The 18,326-nt window shown below is 54.1% G+C and overlaps 8 protein-coding genes across 8 annotated transcripts; 1 reads left to right on the top strand and 7 right to left on the bottom strand.

The window, feature by feature from the left end:
* Positions 1-267: 267 nt before the first annotated feature.
* PG986_008475 (uncharacterized protein) lies at positions 268-1,967 on the bottom strand (the record flags this gene model as incomplete). The annotated part of the gene is made up of 3 exons (XM_066844697.1): positions 268-808; positions 878-943; positions 1,033-1,967. The coding sequence occupies 3 exons, from the start codon at positions 1,965-1,967 to the stop codon at positions 268-270; spliced, it is 1,542 nt and encodes a 513-aa protein (XP_066700809.1).
* A 1,738-nt stretch (positions 1,968-3,705) lies between these two features.
* PG986_008474 (uncharacterized protein) lies at positions 3,706-4,217 on the bottom strand (the record flags this gene model as incomplete). The annotated part of the gene is made up of 2 exons (XM_066844696.1): positions 3,706-3,939; positions 4,041-4,217. 2 exons carry the CDS (start codon positions 4,215-4,217, stop codon positions 3,706-3,708), a joined length of 411 nt encoding a protein of 136 aa, XP_066700808.1.
* A 1,117-nt stretch (positions 4,218-5,334) lies between these two features.
* On the bottom strand, positions 5,335-6,357 carry PG986_008473 (uncharacterized protein; the record flags this gene model as incomplete). Its single annotated transcript, XM_066844695.1, has 2 exons — positions 5,335-6,078; positions 6,142-6,357. 2 exons carry the CDS (start codon positions 6,355-6,357, stop codon positions 5,335-5,337), a joined length of 960 nt encoding a protein of 319 aa, XP_066700807.1.
* Positions 6,358-6,947: 590 nt separating this feature from the next.
* On the bottom strand, positions 6,948-8,402 carry PG986_008472 (uncharacterized protein; the record flags this gene model as incomplete). The annotated part of the gene is made up of 3 exons (XM_066844694.1): positions 6,948-7,681; positions 7,750-7,977; positions 8,375-8,402. 3 exons carry the CDS (start codon positions 8,400-8,402, stop codon positions 6,948-6,950), a joined length of 990 nt encoding a protein of 329 aa, XP_066700806.1.
* Positions 8,403-9,360: 958 nt separating this feature from the next.
* PG986_008471 (uncharacterized protein) lies at positions 9,361-10,530 on the bottom strand (the record flags this gene model as incomplete). The annotated part of the gene is made up of 1 exon (XM_066844693.1): positions 9,361-10,530. The coding sequence occupies one exon, from the start codon at positions 10,528-10,530 to the stop codon at positions 9,361-9,363; it is 1,170 nt and encodes a 389-aa protein (XP_066700805.1).
* Positions 10,531-11,388: 858 nt separating this feature from the next.
* PG986_008470 (uncharacterized protein) lies at positions 11,389-12,762 on the bottom strand (the record flags this gene model as incomplete). The annotated part of the gene is made up of 2 exons (XM_066844692.1): positions 11,389-12,083; positions 12,159-12,762. The coding sequence occupies 2 exons, from the start codon at positions 12,760-12,762 to the stop codon at positions 11,389-11,391; spliced, it is 1,299 nt and encodes a 432-aa protein (XP_066700804.1).
* A 979-nt stretch (positions 12,763-13,741) lies between these two features.
* PG986_008469 (ERG4/ERG24 ergosterol biosynthesis protein) lies at positions 13,742-15,345 on the bottom strand (the record flags this gene model as incomplete). The annotated part of the gene is made up of 3 exons (XM_066844691.1): positions 13,742-14,832; positions 14,894-15,198; positions 15,290-15,345. The coding sequence occupies 3 exons, from the start codon at positions 15,343-15,345 to the stop codon at positions 13,742-13,744; spliced, it is 1,452 nt and encodes a 483-aa protein (XP_066700803.1).
* A 1,033-nt stretch (positions 15,346-16,378) lies between these two features.
* On the top strand, positions 16,379-17,541 carry PG986_008468 (uncharacterized protein; the record flags this gene model as incomplete). The annotated part of the gene is made up of 2 exons (XM_066844690.1): positions 16,379-17,302; positions 17,383-17,541. The coding sequence occupies 2 exons, from the start codon at positions 16,379-16,381 to the stop codon at positions 17,539-17,541; spliced, it is 1,083 nt and encodes a 360-aa protein (XP_066700802.1).
* Between the last annotated feature and the right edge of the window lie 785 nt (positions 17,542-18,326).

Here is an 18,326-nt window from a genome sequence, read left to right as displayed (position 1 = left end):
GCTGGATTAGGCATGCATGCGACATGATGATTGGCTTATACACTCAGATAGATGTCAGCCCAACGGACCTTCCTGTGGGTGGTGGTGCAATAGTCTATTGGGCTGGCTACCAACGATGCGTTATGTGCAAGCAGTGCCACTGTGCGGCACAGCTTATTCCGTGATGACTACTCTATAATACGACAGTTGCTCTATCAATAAAAGCGATTTTCACTCTTATTTTCATCGTGGGAGAAGGGAATTCTGGTACATCCCGCGAAAGAGGACTCAGTACTCGTCACTGGTCTCGGACGGGTGGTACTCCGAGTCCGAGTAAGCAACCTCATCACTCTCCTCCCCATAATCCTCCTCACCATATCCCTCCTCCTCATCATCGAAACTATCCTCGTCCTCCTCATCGCCGTCGCCCTCGTCCTCGCGAGCCTTCTTCTTGACAGCCTCAGGGTCGTGGAGGGTGTCGACCATGTCGTAACCCCGCACGCCCTCCAGCTCATCGACAGAGGCCTCGAGCGCGGGGAACCGGCCGCTGACGGCGTCAAACACCCAGGCCGCGACGTGCGAGACGGAGTCGCCGGGCGCGGTGCCGTACTCCTCCCGCAGCAGCGTGGGCTGCTTGCCGCCCCACCACAGCTCCGCGAACTCGGCGCCCAGCTTCTTGTCGGCGACGAGCTCGACCTCCTCGCGCCACTCGTGCAGGTTGGCGACCAGCTCGTCGTGGTCGGCGTCGTCAGTGCGCGGCTGGCGCGGCTGCTGCTTCAGGTTGTCGCGCTCCGGGTCGTACAGAATGAATTGGTAGCCGGCGGCGCGGCTGTCGGAGTCGGGGGTGCGGCGGAGGGCGAGGCCCAAGCCGTGGCGCAGGCAGCGGTCATTCTAGTACGCTGCCCGGGTCTCGGTTCGGGGCCTCTCGCCGTAGAAGCGCTCGTACTCGACCGGCGGGTCAATCCTAGATAGTTTAGTATGGGTGAGCAAACAGGACAATGCGGGTGAAGATAGGTAAGTAAAGACAGGAAGGGGGTTAGTGGATTAACTTACCAGTAGGTCATCATGCCGATAACCAACTCACGGCCTTGGTTGTCAAGCATCTCCAAGGCATAATCAAAGAAGTCGCTGATCGTGGCCATGCGCTTCGAAAGCGATCCAGTGGCTACATAGTTGTCTTTGCGATCGTCTTCGTCCATGAAGGCAATCGGAGCCATGAAGACGGCAACCTTGGACTCGGATGGGTTGAAGCGAGCCATTGAAGCCCAGCACAAGAAGAGCTTGACATCCTGGGGATAAGGCAAACTGTCAGGAAGCGTCGGAATGTCGCTCTCATCGATGCGGCCCTCGAAGGGGAATGAGTCGGCATGGTCGCTAAGCTGCCAGCTCACGTGGCTGTCAGCGACCCAGGCGCACTCTTGGGCGTTCAAGTACTTCGGGGGCCAGAAACGAGCGTTGGCCGAGAGGGCGAGATCAGCAAGCTGCTGGGAGGCGACAGTGACGGGATGCTGTCGGATCGTCACGTTGTAAGCCGGCTGCGGGCCGAGCGCGCGGACCTCGTCGGCGATCTCGATCCAGGCGTCGACGGCCTCCATCAGCGAGGTCGTCTCCTGGTTGCGCCCGCTCTTGGACTTCTTCGAGCTGCCGGTGACGGCGCGGCGTGCACGGACATAGGTATCGGTGACGAACTGGGTGTCGCCGGTCGTGAGTTCGGCGTGGGCCGGGCCGTCCCAGTTGACGGCGACGGTGCCCCAGAAGATCTCGGTGTCACGGAGGGCGCGGAAGAGGTCGGCCTTATCCACCAGAGTGGAGAAAAGCGAGCCGAGGGACTTGGCGACCGCCTTTTGCATCTCGGTCACGTTGGTGGTCTCGGGGCCGACGAGGGCGATGCAGATGCGCGACGTGGCGGCGGCGTCGCGCAGGGCGCTTCCATGACCAAGCTGGAAGCCGGGCTGGGTGAATGCTCTATTATATGATCTTGAGGACATCTTGAAGAAGCTTGTTGCTCAAAGATCAAGAAAAAGGTGAGGTGGTGGATGAAAAGAGGTTGGTGTTTGGCAGTTGGTTGCGGAATTTTCTCAGATGAGAAGCCAGATTGTGGGAGGAATGGTGGAGAGGTTTTCCAAACCACCACAAAGCGGGCTATTAGTACAAATCAATCGAGCCAAATTGAATACAAGAGAAATTGAATGCAAGATGTAAGATTTGGGACTTCAAATTCACCCAAGCTTCACATCCTCGGCACATAAATTAGATTGGCATAACACCACGACTATGGCTAGAAGCACCTATCTACGAGCACGGGGATGGTTTGTGCTCGACCTTTTTGTACTTCCCTACAAAGCACGGCTTTACTCAGTCGAAAGGAAGCGTCAAGTTCGTATGCTGTACAATAAGGACTCGCTTAATTATAGCTAGGATCATGTTGACGACTTACCACGGGTGTCAAAGTCAGATTACATCCTCATCTGCTGCTGCTCAGCTAGCTGGCAACCTACCTATCAAATGGCAGCCAGGTCTCAGATAAAAGACCACCCCATTCGTGTATGCCTACCGAAGAATCGATCTGACGTGAATATGTCAATCCAAGGAAGCGAACATTGGAGACTCCCATTGAACGCTGATATTTTACAAGTACGAACAGAGGCAGGCAGTAAGAGTGTTGAAACTAACTAAATGGGTGCTATTGACATTCGAGTATGTGGATTAGACTGAATGCGTTTCCAGTGAGCGGGCGGAGTGGGCCAAGGAAGTGGAAGAGATTCTCACTTATAGGTATGGCAGCCCCGGCCAGTGCAGGTCAAGTGGAAGTAGCAGCAAGCAAGAACAAGCCGTGTTTGCATATGTACCTATAGATGCAGAGGTCAATGGTTCGAGTCAGTGAGGCAGCAGCTTTTGATTTCCGATCCTAATAATAGACACCACCTTGGTCCAATGCCACTTTCACCAGCCAATGCAAATGTGGTGAAGGAAAAAAGAACAGAAACGTCGGATTATTACTGATTTCAAACATGAGGAAGATAGAATTATGAGAGAAAAAAAAAAGAAAAAGAAAAAGAAGGAGAAAAAAAAAATGGATTGGAACAGAAGCAGGGAAGTAATGTGGCAGCTCGAGTCAATCGTCCCCTGACCTGCAAGCAGGCTTGTTGCACCCTAAGACCTGGCCATGCAGCGCGGAACACGGGTCCATCGTGTCGCATACCACTCAACCAGGTGAGTTCAGCACCTAATTGTCCGTGGCTTCTGTTTCTCGTTGGAAATTCTTCTGCAATTGGGCATTATGAGTAGCTCACTTAGGTTGTTAGTAGGTACATGTAGGGAAGTAGCTAGCTACTTAGGTACCTGGAGTACCTGCTGAGGGCCTTGGGTTTAGGTGGTTGAATAAGGGGGTTGGTTAGCTACTTAGTGCAGCGAGCAGGGCGGATTGTTCTTCTCCAAGCAATGCGGTTGGTTACGAATAGAAGCTCCCACTCACTAAACATAGCTACAGTGAAAGGCTTGCGGTTCAGAAACTGTACCATGCTCTTAGACATGTTTCCATGGAGGCTGATTGAGATCTTACATGGCTGATACAGACCGTCCGCAATTCATACATACCGTCCCGCAATTCGACCACCTAGTTTGCGCTACAACGTCTCAGAACACATTACTATATTACTAAATAGGATTCATTAAATCTCATTAACATGATTTGAAGTGCTGTATACCACCCCGGCGTCTCCAACCCTATGCCCGGGATGGAACCTCTCCCTCTACGACCAACTCCTCCTCCCTCCCATAAGCCTTCCTCGCCCGGAAGGAGCAGGTATAAAAGGCAGTCCCGGCCACCGCACTGACGACGGCCAAAGGCCCGTACACCCAGGCCAAATGCGGATCCTGCGAGACAGGACTGAGGCTGATCGAAACGGCGGCCGCCACGTCGATGGTGAGCCAGAACAGGAAGACACCACAGATCGGAGGCTGAAGTAATCAGGCCAAATTAGCATTCTAGCCCCGAACGGAAACGAAATGGGAAGATGCGCCGAGATCAGCACTTACTTGGTAGGAGTCTGGGTGCAGACCAGCTCGAGCCCCGTCACGATGACAAACGCCTCCGAGTCCGAGAGCGCCGCCAGAACGTACGCGGGCGCCTGGATCCAGACGTGGATGCTCTTGGCGGTGTAACCACCCGGAGCGGGGGGCTGTCGAAGAGCTTCGAGTTTATTGAGGATACGGCGCGGGTGCTGCGGGAGGCGCATTTTACATAGTCCATTCAGCGCCGACGACGTATGAATCTAACACCATGACTTAGGCTTTATCAATTTGTGAAGAACTGGCCTCGTCTTTGTCCGAGATCTCGGTTCCTGTCTCCGCTCTCCGCGCATGATAGAGTCTTTCAGGCGGTACCAGAAAATGGCATGGGAGGGGCTCTTTTTGTAACATCTGTATAGCGAATTCCTTAAACTTAAAGAAATGTTGATCGTCATAACTTTACATCTGGAGCATGAACGGGTCTATGTCGCTGCTCAAGCCCAGAAACTCGATTTGGAGTCCACTGTATCCACCTAGATTGGGTTTGGGGGTTGCAGTTATGGAATTCGCCTTGCCTGTCGTGGGAATCTCCTGGTTGAATATGGCGTCAAAGCCCGACTCATTCATCACATAGGGAGGCTAGTCTGGTATCCTGTCCATGTCCATCTGCAGGTCAAACGGTGGCGTCTTCACGCTAGGCCCGGGCGGCGAACTGGGAGCCGGAGGAAGAGCAACTGCATGGCCCTGTTGCCCGGAGCCATCGCTTCTTGTACCCAGACTCCCACTGGTACCGGCTACTGGAGCCCTTCGCTTTGCCGGCCTATTAAGGAAGGTGCACTCCCGGCCACCCATCGGGCATAGGCGGCACGGAGGCCCTCGGTCCAGGCGACATGCTGTCTTTCGGGCTCGGCAATAGTCGCATGGTTTTTGCTTCTTGCTCATGTACCGCCTGGATTGACTGGCTGTCGTCGATGTCGACATATTCATTGGCCTTGATAGGTCTTCGATGAGATTGATGAGAAAGTCAAGATATTATGTCATGGTAATTCAGGGGGCACACTAATAGCGTTGGACAATGGATGTCCAGATAAGCTTTCGGCCAAGTGGGTCGTGTGGCGGTGGGTAGAGTCGCAGCCATAGCTATACCTCAATATGCTAATACATTCGTCGTAGGTGCATGTATCGTGCATCATAGTGGTAAACTCCAAAGTTTAGCTGAAGCTGGGGATGGTACATGTTGCATTTTTACATCCCCAATCCTTAATGTCCCCGAGATGTGGCACAGTATTTAGAATCACGCACGAACGACTTGATGTCCAGGACCGTTCTCATTCCCCGTCACCCTCAAGTAGGTGCACTGGGTAGCTCCTGCACACCCCTATCAGACTGCGCGGCTTCCTGGTTGGTACTAGTCCTCGCCTGCATATCCAAAGGGTGCATTGCCGGTGCTTCAGTAGGCTGAGACCTGCCGTCCATTTCGGGGTACATCCCGTGCCCCTCCAATTCCGCCCGGGGCGCGTTGGTCGCGTGCAGCTCGGGCTTTCCCTGGTAGGTGTCGAGATGCCGCCTACGCCGTCGAATCTGTACTAGAATCAAGGCGACAATGATCCCACCAAGCACACAGCTGCCGACGGCTATGCCCGCTACCTGGCCTTTCGAGAGGGACCCCTGGTCTCTGGAGATGGCCGTGGCGGAAATAGGATCGGGGTTGGGCGACACGGAACCGGCGGTGCTCGCTGGTGCTTGTAGTGGAAACGCATTGATCGTGTACCTCCAAGCACTTTCGGGAGGCCGTATTGGTTGAACTTGCGCTTCAACCCCTATCATACTTCCACTGCCGAGACTATAGTAGAGTGTGGGATCGGTCACCGGCGTAAAGCAGATTCGCTTGGTGGAGTGCGCTTCCAATGCCAACGTACTGCATTGATATGGGCCTATTGGGCAACACCAGGTTTGGGAGTGTTCTTGTCCACGATACTCGAATGCGGTGTCGCAAGCGCTCTGCCACCCCTTCATACACGCTGATCCTGTATATGCCGCAGCAAGGTCACACTCTGATGTTGTCAACAACCTTAGTGACAGGCCCCTCTTGTCATGGTCAGCCGCCCCAACTCACCTATATCATAATAGCCACTTGGGAAGCATTCGGACCCTTGTGGTTTCCAAGAAGGTAATGGCAGGTGTCCTCAAATCGTTCGTGATGAGGTACACGGGCCCGCAATACCACGCGGTGACCGCACAATCCACCTTCGGTTCACACATTTGCACTTTGCGGGTAGTGAACGGAGTTGTCTGTGCGGGAAGCCATATGGTGTTGGTAGGAACAATTCCTGGCTCAGGAGTCTGAGTGAACACTGCGCCGTCCATTGTAAGGCTGGTTTCTGTCAACGATTTCCAGAATCTTGCCGATATAATGCTGGCTTCAATACGGATTTCAAGTTGAGATTGTAAAGCAAAGAAAACCCCCCACGACTTGAATCAAAGAACGATGTTGGCGCTAACAATGCCAAGACCCCTCTCGATATTGTAGCGTTGCACGGCATGTTGGAGTTTGGGATACGAGTGGTCGACTCCAAAGTTGTCGGTTTTACACCCCTCAGTTGGGCATTCGGGCGCTTGCGGATCAAGTAAACGCTCCAATTAGTACTTCAAGCACCAATGGTACTTGCTGCACAATGCACGCCATTGCCGATCGGATGCTACTTATCTAATCGAGATGTGGCCATGTACCTGCACCGTCTGCTTGGTGTGGCTGTCTGTTTTGCTGGGGGTTACTGCATGGTCTTCTTGGCACTATGTTCTACGGAACCATGAGGGATCTGACGAGAGCTACCCCAGAGTTGAGGTCTCGGCCCGCCCATATAATAGCATCATACTCTATCTGACGGAGATGGCAGCTCATGCACAACCGCATCAAATCTCCCCGCCCCTTCTTCTTCTTCGGGACTGACCGCATCCTACATGCACGCCCCCGGACCCGTTGTTGTCGTCGTCGGTACCTCGGCGGGCCGGCTCCATCCGTCCATCTCGGAGCACATTGCAGACCCTCCTCCTGACAGCTCGGCCCGCGTGACGTCGGCCGTGTCCAGCTCGGGCTTGCCGCCGTAATACGGGTCGACCCCTTGGTCCCGGTCTACCACCGCTGTTTCCGGAGCCTGGATTCCTCGGCGTCGCCGCCTGGTAGCCGCGTAAATCATGGCAGCAGCAATCAACACCGCCAAGATGCTTGCGGAGATGGCTCCCGCCAACGAGCCCTTGGAGAGGTGCCCCGTCCCGTCTTCTGCAGAAGAAGCCGAGGCCCCCTCCGCCGCCGAGCCGGAGCCCGTAGTTTCTTCCGTAGTGATAGGCACCGTACTGGTCGTCTTCGCCGGGACCTGCAGCGGGAAAGCAGAAACCCAGTATTTGTAGGGTCTTTCCCCAGGCGATGTCGAAATGACGACAGTGGACATCCCCGGCAAATCCGCGCGGTAAGGCATGTTCCGTATATAGCCCGTCGGGTCGAGCACCGTGCTCACGCACATCCGGATCGTCGTCGCGTCGTACGTCTCGGCCGCCGTGCACGCGAACTCGCCCGCGGGGCAGCACCAGACCTGCGAGTACGTCTGCCCGCGGTCCGGAAACGTGGTGGCGCAGGCGCTGCGCCAGCCCGAGATGCACGCCGTGCCCGGATACGCGACGGAGAGATGGGTTCCTAACCGCCATTGTGTAAGTCAGCCCCAGGCTATCAAGGACCAAGATCTGGATCGCCGGCCGACTAACCTATGTCGTAGTACCAACTCGGGAAACATTCAGGCCTGTCAATATCTAGGGATTTGGCCGACACTAAATATGGGTCGGAGTACCCTGGGTAACACTCGTACAATCCGCTCCAGCAGTTCAAAGTAGCCTCACACGACAAAGTGCTTCCATCTTTGTAGGGCGGCGTGAACGGCGTTGTCTGGGGCGGGAGCCAGATGGTATTTGTCGGAGACCGCCAGAGAGAGGAGTCTGGGTGATCAGAATCCCGTCCATGACAAGAGTCGGTGTCCGCAAGAGAAAGTACAAAAGTTGCGAAAAGCACCACGTTCAACATGCCAGGTAAGTAAGTAAAAGTCAACAAGGCCCGCGATCCATCTTATTTTTGTTCCCGAAAACAACTTGCCAGGGGGCTACGACGTAAGGCAAGGGGTTGTTGGCGCTCAGAGTGCCAAGTCCCACTTCAAAATTGCGAAGGTGCGAATGATGCCAATGTCTGGGATGCAAGGGCGCTTCGCAATGGTCGGATTGCTGGGTGTCAAGCCCCCCTCTAATAAGAAGTAGGCAATCAAGGCAAACGCTAATCGGAGGTTCGTCAAGCAGCTCAACCAACAGTTACTGGCGCGCTGGTTTCTACATACTTACGTACACATCCGCCTTTCCTGCGCCTTGCGCATGCACAACCGGAGATCACAGTCCACTCGATGAGATCTTCCTGATCGAGATCTATCTGATACGCAAGGTAATGTGCGAGGCACGCGTATATTGCCATGTTCCATGCCCTAATCGCTGATAGCCTGAGCCTTGCGAGATGAACTAACGCCTGGGTTGGCCCCTTCTCCGGTCTGTGTTCCGCCATCTCGACTCTCTCTGCCACAAGATGCCCCGGGCTCAAAAGACTACTTAATGTTGGGAACACACGCAGTGACAATTAGTCAAGTAAACCGACTCGCCATCTTCAAAATTGTATCTGATATATAACACTCATCGCTGCAGCGCCCAAAGGAGCCCCCAGCCAGTGAGTGCCCTGATACCAAACAGCTGCTTAACAGGCAGCTCAAAACCGAACCATGGTGAGACTCACACAATCTACAAGAAAGAGGTAAGGTTCTATTGAGGACCTAACCTGTAAATTACTCCTCGACACGACGGCATATTTCACGTATGGTCAACTCGGAGATTGGATACCATGACTGACAGGCTGTTTTGTCCGACACAGCTGTCCTTCACCAGATTTAGGTATTCTCAGGATAGGTGGCGATTCCCTATGATTCTAGACCTGACAAGATGGCCACGTTTGAAACAAGAGAAGCGGAGCTGTGGAGTATTGCTCATATAAAGTAAACGGACAGAAGGGTCACGAAATCAGACATGTTTTGCCGTAGAGTAGATGTCATTAGTCTATAGAGTATCTCAATGGTCCATCTCAATCATCTGCTGACCTCACAGTTGCAACCTTTCTAGTGCCATATCGTACAAGCAAAGATTCCGAAATCCATGTTCCCTTCGTGAGCTCTTGAGTAACCACAATTGATCCGCTTGTCCACAGATAATGGCAGTAATCGTATGCCTGTGATCCGTGGGGTCTCCGTCGTCTGTCGTTTGTCTGTAGATATCCCTTGTTGCCCGAAATATCTAGTCCTCCTTGCTAGATGAAGCTTCATCTTCGTCATCGGCCCAGCCATGGCGCATGGCTTCCTGTAATTCCAATACATCAGGCTTCTCAAAACGGAGCGCGCCGTTGACAAGACGAGCCGATGCCTTAAGAGTTTGGATCGCCTGTTCATTATTGACGATGATGGTACCATCCGATCCCGAGGCCTCCAATGTGCGTATGTCATCGACAATTTTTGCAATGTCGAAACACAACAATCCATTCTCAGCAAGGTCAAGATCACATCTAGATGGGGGGATGCCTCCATCGCCCACAGTTACCATCCAAAGCGACTTGGCCGACTTGCTTATATCCATGAATGCGTAAGCGATGAAAGATGGGGGAGTATGAACGTAGCCATCATTATAATGAATAGCGTATACCGCGCCCAAATGAAGCATGTGCGTAGGAATGTTGTCTGAATCACGTTGCTCTTTTACTGTAACCAGGTTGATGCATTCGTTGCGGTATTTCCTCTGGAAGGAATCGAGTCCCCGTTCTGATCGTTTCTTGTCGCCGTCGCTCTCATCAAGTATGGGTGTCATGTTCAGTGGACCACTCGTCACAATCACCAATTCCAGATGACCAAAGTCGATAAGCTTTAAAGTACCGAAACTGAATACAATCTTCATCCAGTTGATGATTCCTTCGGGAGGGCGTAGGTCAAGTTGCTGTAGAATAGCAAGATATTCTTCCTCGAATATGACACCCATGTGTGGGCGAGTTCGAACACTGGTGGCTTTACTGGATGCAGCAGGTTCCTCCGATCCATCAAGTCGCTTCTTCAACTCGGAAACCTCTTTGATCAGATCCTGGACGTCCGAGTTGGTCTTCTCCCACTGCTGCGCATCAATCTGGATCCAAGCCTGTGAAGCTGTGCTGGGTGTTGCCAGGTTCACCTGCGGCGAGGCCTGGGGCTGAGGGAAGTTTGTTCCAGTTCCGAAGGGGAATGAGGAGGTAGTTCCCATCAAGGCCGGGATTCCAAACGACGGTCGAGGCGTCGGAGGTAGAGAAGGGCTCCAAGCAGGTCCGAAAGATGTCTTGGGTTTCTTGGCGGAATCGTCCGCATTGACCGGTGAATCTCTCGGTCGCTTCTTATCGGCAGGCTGACCCGAAGGTCCATCGCCTCCAGAGGTGTCTTCATCCGGCATAGTGAACCTTGGGTAACAAGTCAGCAAGATCTCCCAAAGAAGAGGAAATGGGATGACGAACGATGACAGCGTGTGTCTCTGACGCTGATCAGAATCGCTTGTGGTGTCGGATCATTATATCCCGCAGTCGCCAAATCGCTGCAGTGTAGAAGAGTGGAGAATTGGGATTCGGCAATTGATTGTTGTTTTGGGGAAAATTTTGGTTTGGTGGTGCCTGTGAAGAAATTGTGAAGGAAGGAAGCAGTGGCAGTTGGTTCTGCGGAAGGAGCAGTGGTTGCCGTGGGGAGAGGTTGGCCCAAGGCAGGAACTGTGCAAGCTCACCCAGCAGGAGAGGTCGAAACACACTAGACGAAGTGGGTTCAATCTTCAGGCGGGCAAGTGTCAAGGCAGTTGTTGGGTGTTAATTGCTCCTGTTGTCGAGGACAGTCTTGCAGCATGTGTTCGGTTTCGGATTTGCTCTCATGCGTAAGTAAAGCGATTTGGCCAAGTCAGTGACGAGGTGTCGAGATTGTGATTATGTTGACAATCGACACGAAGTAGTAATGCATCAAGTAAAATGTTGGTCAAAACGCAATGGCGCGAGAAGCGCATTTCTATTGTCTATCCGTGTTGTGACCAGAAGCCTTGCTCTGACTGCTGCTGGACTGCAATCTCAAACTGCAGCAATAGTTCTAACTAATCTCCATTCCCATAAAGCTATCGTCAAACGGCTCTTAAGTGCCCAAACGTCCCCAGTGGCGTAGGCGCGTAGACAGCCCATCTCGACGACGAATGTCATCCCTTGTAATCCGCCCACCCGTCCTTCACGGCTTCCAGAAGTGAACCGACGTTGGGTACCGTAAATACTGGTTTGACTTTCTAAGCAAGCCCGGTATTCAATCTCTTTAGGTGGCCGTATTTAGCCTGTTGGGGAACGTCTACCCACTTGACACTGGGCGTAAGTGCGATAAGGTCGAAGCCTGCGTCCATTACGCCAGAAATTCCGAAGGGCCAACTGACGTGGTCATCCGGTCCTTTCGAACTCTCGCTTTTGCTACAATGTACTAGCCAGAGAGATTTCGATGGGTTGGTGACGTCCACAACGACATGGAAGCCTGTCCAGTGGATGGGATCAGCTGCTGTAGGCTGGTTTACACATAGATGTCCCAATGGAAGAATGTAGCGGGGATGAACTAGTGGCCGTGACGTTGCTTTTCGTGGTTCCAACTCGAGAATGTTGTCACGGTAAGCTTGCTTGTGGGATGGTCTGGCGATATGACCATCGTCGTCGTTGTGGCCACGCTCTTTCCTCGACCTTTTGGAAATGGGCGGGAGTTGGACACTGTTGACGGTAATGTAGTATCGTGAACCGCATGAATTAATGAATAGGTCGCGTTCGTGGAAGCGAAGCGTGGCGTTTTTGTACTGGGCAATGCCTGAGGGAGGTCGAAAGTCAAGACTGGCAAGCCAAGAAAGGTAGTGTACGTCATCAACTTGCAGTGAGCCATTGCTGTAGACGAATCCCTGATCTGTATTGGTCCCGGCGTTCTGGGACTGCCTTGAGCCAGAATCCCCTGAAGCCGGGGGCTCATCCAGGCGCTCATGGATGTCACCTGATACCTAATCGGATTTGGCCTGGACTTGTGTACCTTGAACAGCAGCGGGTTGATCTTCCTCAACCGCCGGCTCAGTCAGATAGCCTAGTTCTTGGAGACATTTGGCCACAGCGGATAGTGTCTGATGCACTTTGATATTGTGCTGAGTTGTCTTGCGATTGATGGCATCGAATTGGGTTTGCATCGTTTCCTTGACTGTGGCGATTTCCTGCTTGAACTTCTCGTCGACGCGAGTGACCTGATCAAGGGCCTTCTTGCTGCAATTTTTCTTTACGTCCTTGATCGACTTTTTGGCATCTGCCAATTGATCATCGTGCTCAAGCAGCTGTTTCTCGAATCCGTGGTGGGCGTTGAGAATGACCTCCAGAGTGTTGTCCTGCTGGGCGATTTCTCCGTTGTGGCGCCTGGCATTGTTTGTGATGCTATCTGTAACGAGACGGTCGTCTCCCGCAACGAAAGTCTGCGAAGCGCAGTCGTCTTTGTGTCGCCCGTCGCCTTGGTGCGGCCTGTCTTCATCGCCATTGGAAGGGTTGAAAACAGGCTGGGCAACGCGCGGACTCTTGTTTGGGCGATCCCCAGGGGATTCCTCCAGGCCCAGGCGCTTCGAGCCCTTACTTGGATCGGTCGAACCCGACATTTTGGCACGAGTGCTGTTTAATTCTTAGGGTTGTCAGTAATGATGATGTACAGTTGGGCTTGGTAGTTACATCAGTACCTACCTACTTGACGGGCGCCAAATTAGAAGCTGTCAGGCATAAGAGGGAAGAAGATGCAATGTGGCGATGCTTGTTCAGTTGGATTATTCTGTAGTGGCAAGACGCCTGTAATTTGTCAGCCGCAAGAAGTTGGCGGGGGAGAATGAGAGGACTTCTGGCAGCAGGGCCAAGCCCAGTGAGAACCTGTTATAACAGGAATCTCTGAGAGTTTTGGTGGTGGACTGCCTCGTGGAAAGGTACGAATGGAAGAAGGGAAGAGGTGTGTGTGAGGTAAAGCAAGATGCGAATGTACTTACGAGACTAATCTGGTCAACAGCTTACCAAATCGTCTGGGTGTATGTGATTAACACCTTGTAGATATCCGAGTAACGATTCAGTTGGAATCAATAGTGTGTGGTAACATCAATTCGTGAACATTGAAGCTGCGTTGAGTGGGTGTATATGAGAGAGAGAGGTGGGCAAGACAGATGCACCACGATGCGAATTGCGGACGAGAAGTCGGATCGGTTGGTTGGTTCGAGAAACGAGGAAAGTCCAGCCTCCTTGCTGGAGTTCAAAACGGCCAGGAAAAGATGAGAAATGTCAGGCCTCACCCGAAAAGAAAAGCAGGTGTTGTGGAAGGCACACCCAGTCAAGAAACCTGGCCCCACTGGGGATGTTGGGAAAGAGGCGTCACGACGAGAAAGCTCAATGGGTCAAAACAAGTTGCTATTAACACCAGCTCTTGCTAAGCTCAAGGTACACCAACTTCAATTCTTCTGCTTGCGATGCATTCGTATCTCACCAAACGAACCCCCTAATTATACATTACAGCCCAGCGTCCAGACCAACGACAATGACTGCAAATCAATCGTATATCCAGACACTTGCAGTCTCTTTCCGTGGCAACCATGTGCCTTTCTAGTAGACACCGGGCACAATCTTGTACTTGACGATGCTCTTGTACTTCTCCCAATCCTCACCGTACTTGCGCGCGCACTTCTCGTCGTCGCGGCCGTCGCGGTGGATCAGCAGGACGGCGAAGTAGAGGATGTAGAAGTAGGTGAAGATCATGCCCCAGTACTTGGCCGGGCCCTGGACGACCTCGCGGCCGTCGAGCATGGTGATGGCACCCGGAACGGCGGAACCCGCGTTCATGATGATATAACCCGAGAAGCCCGTGGGCAGCGAGTAGGGCCACGACTGGAGCCAGTCGCCAAAGTAGTTAATGTGGCGCGCGACGCCCCACCAGCCGGAAGTCATGAGGCGCGTGCCCGTCTTGGTCTCGATGTAGCGGATGTGCGAGACGCGGTAGTCGTTCGGGTCCGTCCGGAACATGTTCTTCTGGCTGTTGCTGAGGCGGAAGATGGCCAGGCCGGCGGCCAGGATCATCGACACGGCCGCGGTGCCGAGCCAGCCCATGGACAGCGGGTAGGTGGCCAGGTACCGGGTCTGGGTCGAGTACATGAAGGGGACCCAGCACAGATCGCCAAAGGCCAGCATGAAGCCGAAGCCGTCGGTGGTGATGTCCATGGTGGTCAGCACGGCGGGCTCCATGTACTGGCCGTCGAGGACGTAGAGGGCCTGGACGATGGTGATGAAGACGATGCTGTCGGTCACGTAGCCGTAGGTGCGGTACTGCTTGGCGACGAAGGCGCAGTTCATGAGGATCCAACCCAGTAGACCAGGGCGCAGCTCGCAGAACTCCTTGATGTCAACCTCGCCGATCAGGGGGATGGTAATGCGCGGGTTCAGCTCGCGGCCGATGTAGAAGTCGTAGATCATGTTACCGCTGTGGCCTCCCGCGGCCAGCTCTCGCTTCTCGGTGTTGCCCGACTTGACGGAGAAGCTGCGGACGTAGACGAAGACGGCGAGCGCGTAGGAGATCAGGATGTTCGCGGTCAGGAGCTGGACGAAGTTGTCGGCGATGAAGGTCCAGACGGGGAACTCGGCGCCCTGGGCGATGGTGCCGGCGAGGCAGGCCACGAGAGTGAACATGGACGAAGCAAAGCCTGGTTGGGTATGGGGTGTCAGCAGACCGGTCGCATGACGCGAAAGTGCGCGTCTACTCACAGTTCATGCGGTACTTCAGTTTGCCGCCCGAGGCCAATTCAGTGCCGTCACCCACGGTGGCGGGGAGAACGCGGTACAGGACGAGGGACAGGAAGTAGTAGGCCAGGGTCCATCCTGTAGCCTCCCAGCTTCCAAGTCCCCAGATGCCCTCGGCAGGCCATCCCACTTCGGTCTTCAGTCGCTCGATCGACAGGTTCTTGGGGTTCAGCAGCGACGGGGCGGGGCAGCCGGAGATGTCGTTGCAGGCGAAGGCGAAGAGGTTGAGGAGGATCGGTAAGCCGAAGGTGATACCAGCAGCGCCGATTCTAGAGATTGCGCGGGTATTAGGTTAGCTGGTGTTCCCGTTTCTTCATGTAATGCAATGCACCAAGAAAGGCAGCTGTAGGTTTGACTTACGGGCCGCCAAACTCATACTTGTGAGCTGGCTGGGTCTGCTTGGCCTTGGAAGGCATCTTGTCGGACGCAGTCGTGGGCGTTGGGGAATTGAGGCTATCGTGATGTTGTCTCACGATGAGGTTGTGGGAGGAGGAAAGAAGTGGTGACGTCGGGGGAAACCCAATCAGTTTTATTCTCTGCACTCTTCACCCCCTTGCGTTGCGGTCGTCGAGCTACAATGCCGGCAAGCTTGGCTTCCGTGTGGCATGATCCAACCATTTTTCTTGTCCGACTTGACCTCAATGTCCATCCAATAGCGGGCCATAGCTCCTTTATTTCCAGGCCAATGCAGGCCGCTGATTGTCCTAGGCTGCTAGCTCCTGTCCATCCAACAACCATCCCAGCCTGCCAGCATTAGCGACGTTTGTGCATCAAGATTAGGTGGTGCAGCAACACCACTTTTATGCAAATACATGATCGTCCATCCAGTGCCCACTGCAGTTGGCGCGCTTCATCGTCTGGATCGTCTTCCTCGACAGGCACGACGCTCGCATTGGATACATTGATGATTATCTGTCCCATGGAGTTTTGGTCAAAGCCAAGGTCAAGACATAGCGATTGACATGATGCAAGCCAATCAGACAGTCTACACGTGCGCGGCTGTGTCTCCAGCCACCGCGGCTTATGTGTACTTCCCAGCCCGCCAGCCCAAATAGCAGGAAACAAACAGAGGGAGGGGGCCGGTTGCTGCTGTGCCGCTGCCGTGCTGTAACCTAGTGCCTAAATTTACTCCAGAAATACGCTAAACCGGCCTGCGGAGAGGACACTACAACAACAATTGGGGGGGGCACTGCTGGGCTCACTGTGTCTCGTAAGCTCTTTTTTTTTTTCTTGTGACATTGATTTGTCGCATCGACACGTATTGCTTTCTCTTGAGGAGTTCGCTTCATTCATCCAGCTCTTTTCTGTTATTGCGTCTACTGCTATTATCTGATCAGTATCTTTCCGAAAATCGACAGTTGAAAGGCTGCCTGCCTTTGTCCTTTAGTTCCAAACCAACAAAGCCCGAGTCGACTTCGGCCAACGCCCTAGGCAACCACCACCACCACGATGCGGTCCATACTATCATTTCCGCCCGCGTTCCTCGCCCTCCTCCTCACCCTGACGGGTGCGTCCATCGCCGCCGACCCGACGAAAGAAACACCCAGCACCACCGCCTGCACAGCCACGAGCACCGCGGGGTCCTTCTTTGACCTGCGGCCCGACATCGCGAAGAAGTCGAGCGCCAGTAGTGCGAAGCACCGCCGACGAGGCAGCGCCCCGGACAAGGACTACCACGCCCGCGGCTGGGACCTCGGCTACAACTTCACCCTGAACGTCTGCGAGCCCGTCGTCGAGACCCCCGAGAACGTCAAGGGCGTCAGTAGCGAGTCCTGGCGCAACATCAGCGCCTACTACTCGTCCAAGGGCGACTACTACAGCCTCGGCGCGGCGTCGGGCGGCCTGACGACGCGCGGGCGGAAGCTGGTGCTCCAGTACACGGGCGGCTCGCCCTGCGGCGAAAAGAGCAGCAGCTCCAAACGAGATGCGCGCGGGCTGGCGAAGAGGAGCAGCCACAAGGGCGCGAGCTACAAGGACTACTCGGATGACCCGACGAGCACGACTTCCGCGGGCGGCGCGGTAGCGACGGCGGCCAAGGAGACAGACGCCCCCAAGCGCCGGAAGTCGGCCACGATCTCGTTCCTCTGCGACAGGGACCCCACCGCCACCACCGCTGCGTTTTCATTCGTGGGCGCCGATCCCGACGAGTGCGCCTACTTCTTCGAGATGCGGTCCCAACACGCCTGCGCTGGCGCGGAGCCGCACCAACCCGGCAGCGTGGGCCCCGGCTCGGTCTTTGCTATCATCTTGTTCATCGCGATCCTGGTCTACCTGGGAGGTGGTATCATGTACCAGCGCACCGTGGCCAACCAGCGGGGATGGCGCCAGCTGCCCAACTACACGCTATGGTCTACCATCTGGAGCCACATCTCGGTACGTTACTGCTCTCCTACCAGCCTTGGGCTTGTTGTATAGCTGTCATATCATTTTACTAATATCCTTGGGATAACTAGGACTTCTTCATTATCGTCACTTCGTCATGCGCCCGCCTTCTGCCCAGCCGACGGGGCTACCATTACGTTTCCGGTTCGCCGACGAGGGGTCGCTACAACCGCGACCGAGAAGCCGAGAATAGACTGATCGACCAGTACGACGAGGAGTGGGACGACTGAGGACTTTGTATAACTAGCATGACTTGGAACTTGCGCCCGTTTGGGCCGATCACTAAAGGAAGAGAGAAACAGTATGGGCAGTTTTATTTATAGATACCTAGGCAGTGCCGACCGATCAAAAATTAGCATTATGGAAGGAGTTTCGGCGTCCAGGTCTCGTATGAATACATCGTGTAAAAACATCTACATGAGATCAAAGATCCGGCCAAAACATCAGATGGCTAGACTAGGCACCTAGCGACAGGGCGAGGCAGGGGAAGAAGGCTCCTGTCAGAAGCTGAGTCGGAAGCAGAATGTCATTCCACCTGCACTGGGAAGCTGCGTCATGTGGGTGGGCCACCAAATTGATTATTTCCCGCCTGACATTTTCTCCAAAAATACACCAGGCTTGCCGGGTTGCCCGCAAGTTCGCAGGCTGAGAGGATCCCAAACCCCTTCTATGCTGTATCTCCCTTACTCTCAACCCTGAAAACCGCTGAGCAGTTCGATCCTCGCCAGCTGCCCATTTACTCGCACGTAAACTCGCCGATTATAGCCCTGTCCCGGTTCCCAATCCAGAGCGTTACCCTAGGCGGATGTCGGCTCCTCTGGCACCTGAGTCAGAGTTGACATGGATGCAACCCGGGAAACGGAGCTGACTTATGTTGGCTATTGTAGGCCACCAACTGATTGGTGGTATTCCCATGATTTTGCATCGGTGGACTCGCCAGTTTAGTCTTGGTGGCATTGCACTCTTGGCAATCTATTTCGCGTTGCCTCGCCCGTCCAACAACCAGCTCAGCGAC

Source organism: Apiospora aurea (genome assembly GCF_038362705.1).
Source record: "Apiospora aurea strain CBS 24483 chromosome Unknown utg000005l_segment0_segment0, whole genome shotgun sequence".
Classification (NCBI taxonomy): domain Eukaryota; kingdom Fungi; phylum Ascomycota; class Sordariomycetes; order Amphisphaeriales; family Apiosporaceae; genus Apiospora; species Apiospora aurea.
This window is presented reverse-complemented; position numbering and strand designations above follow the sequence as displayed.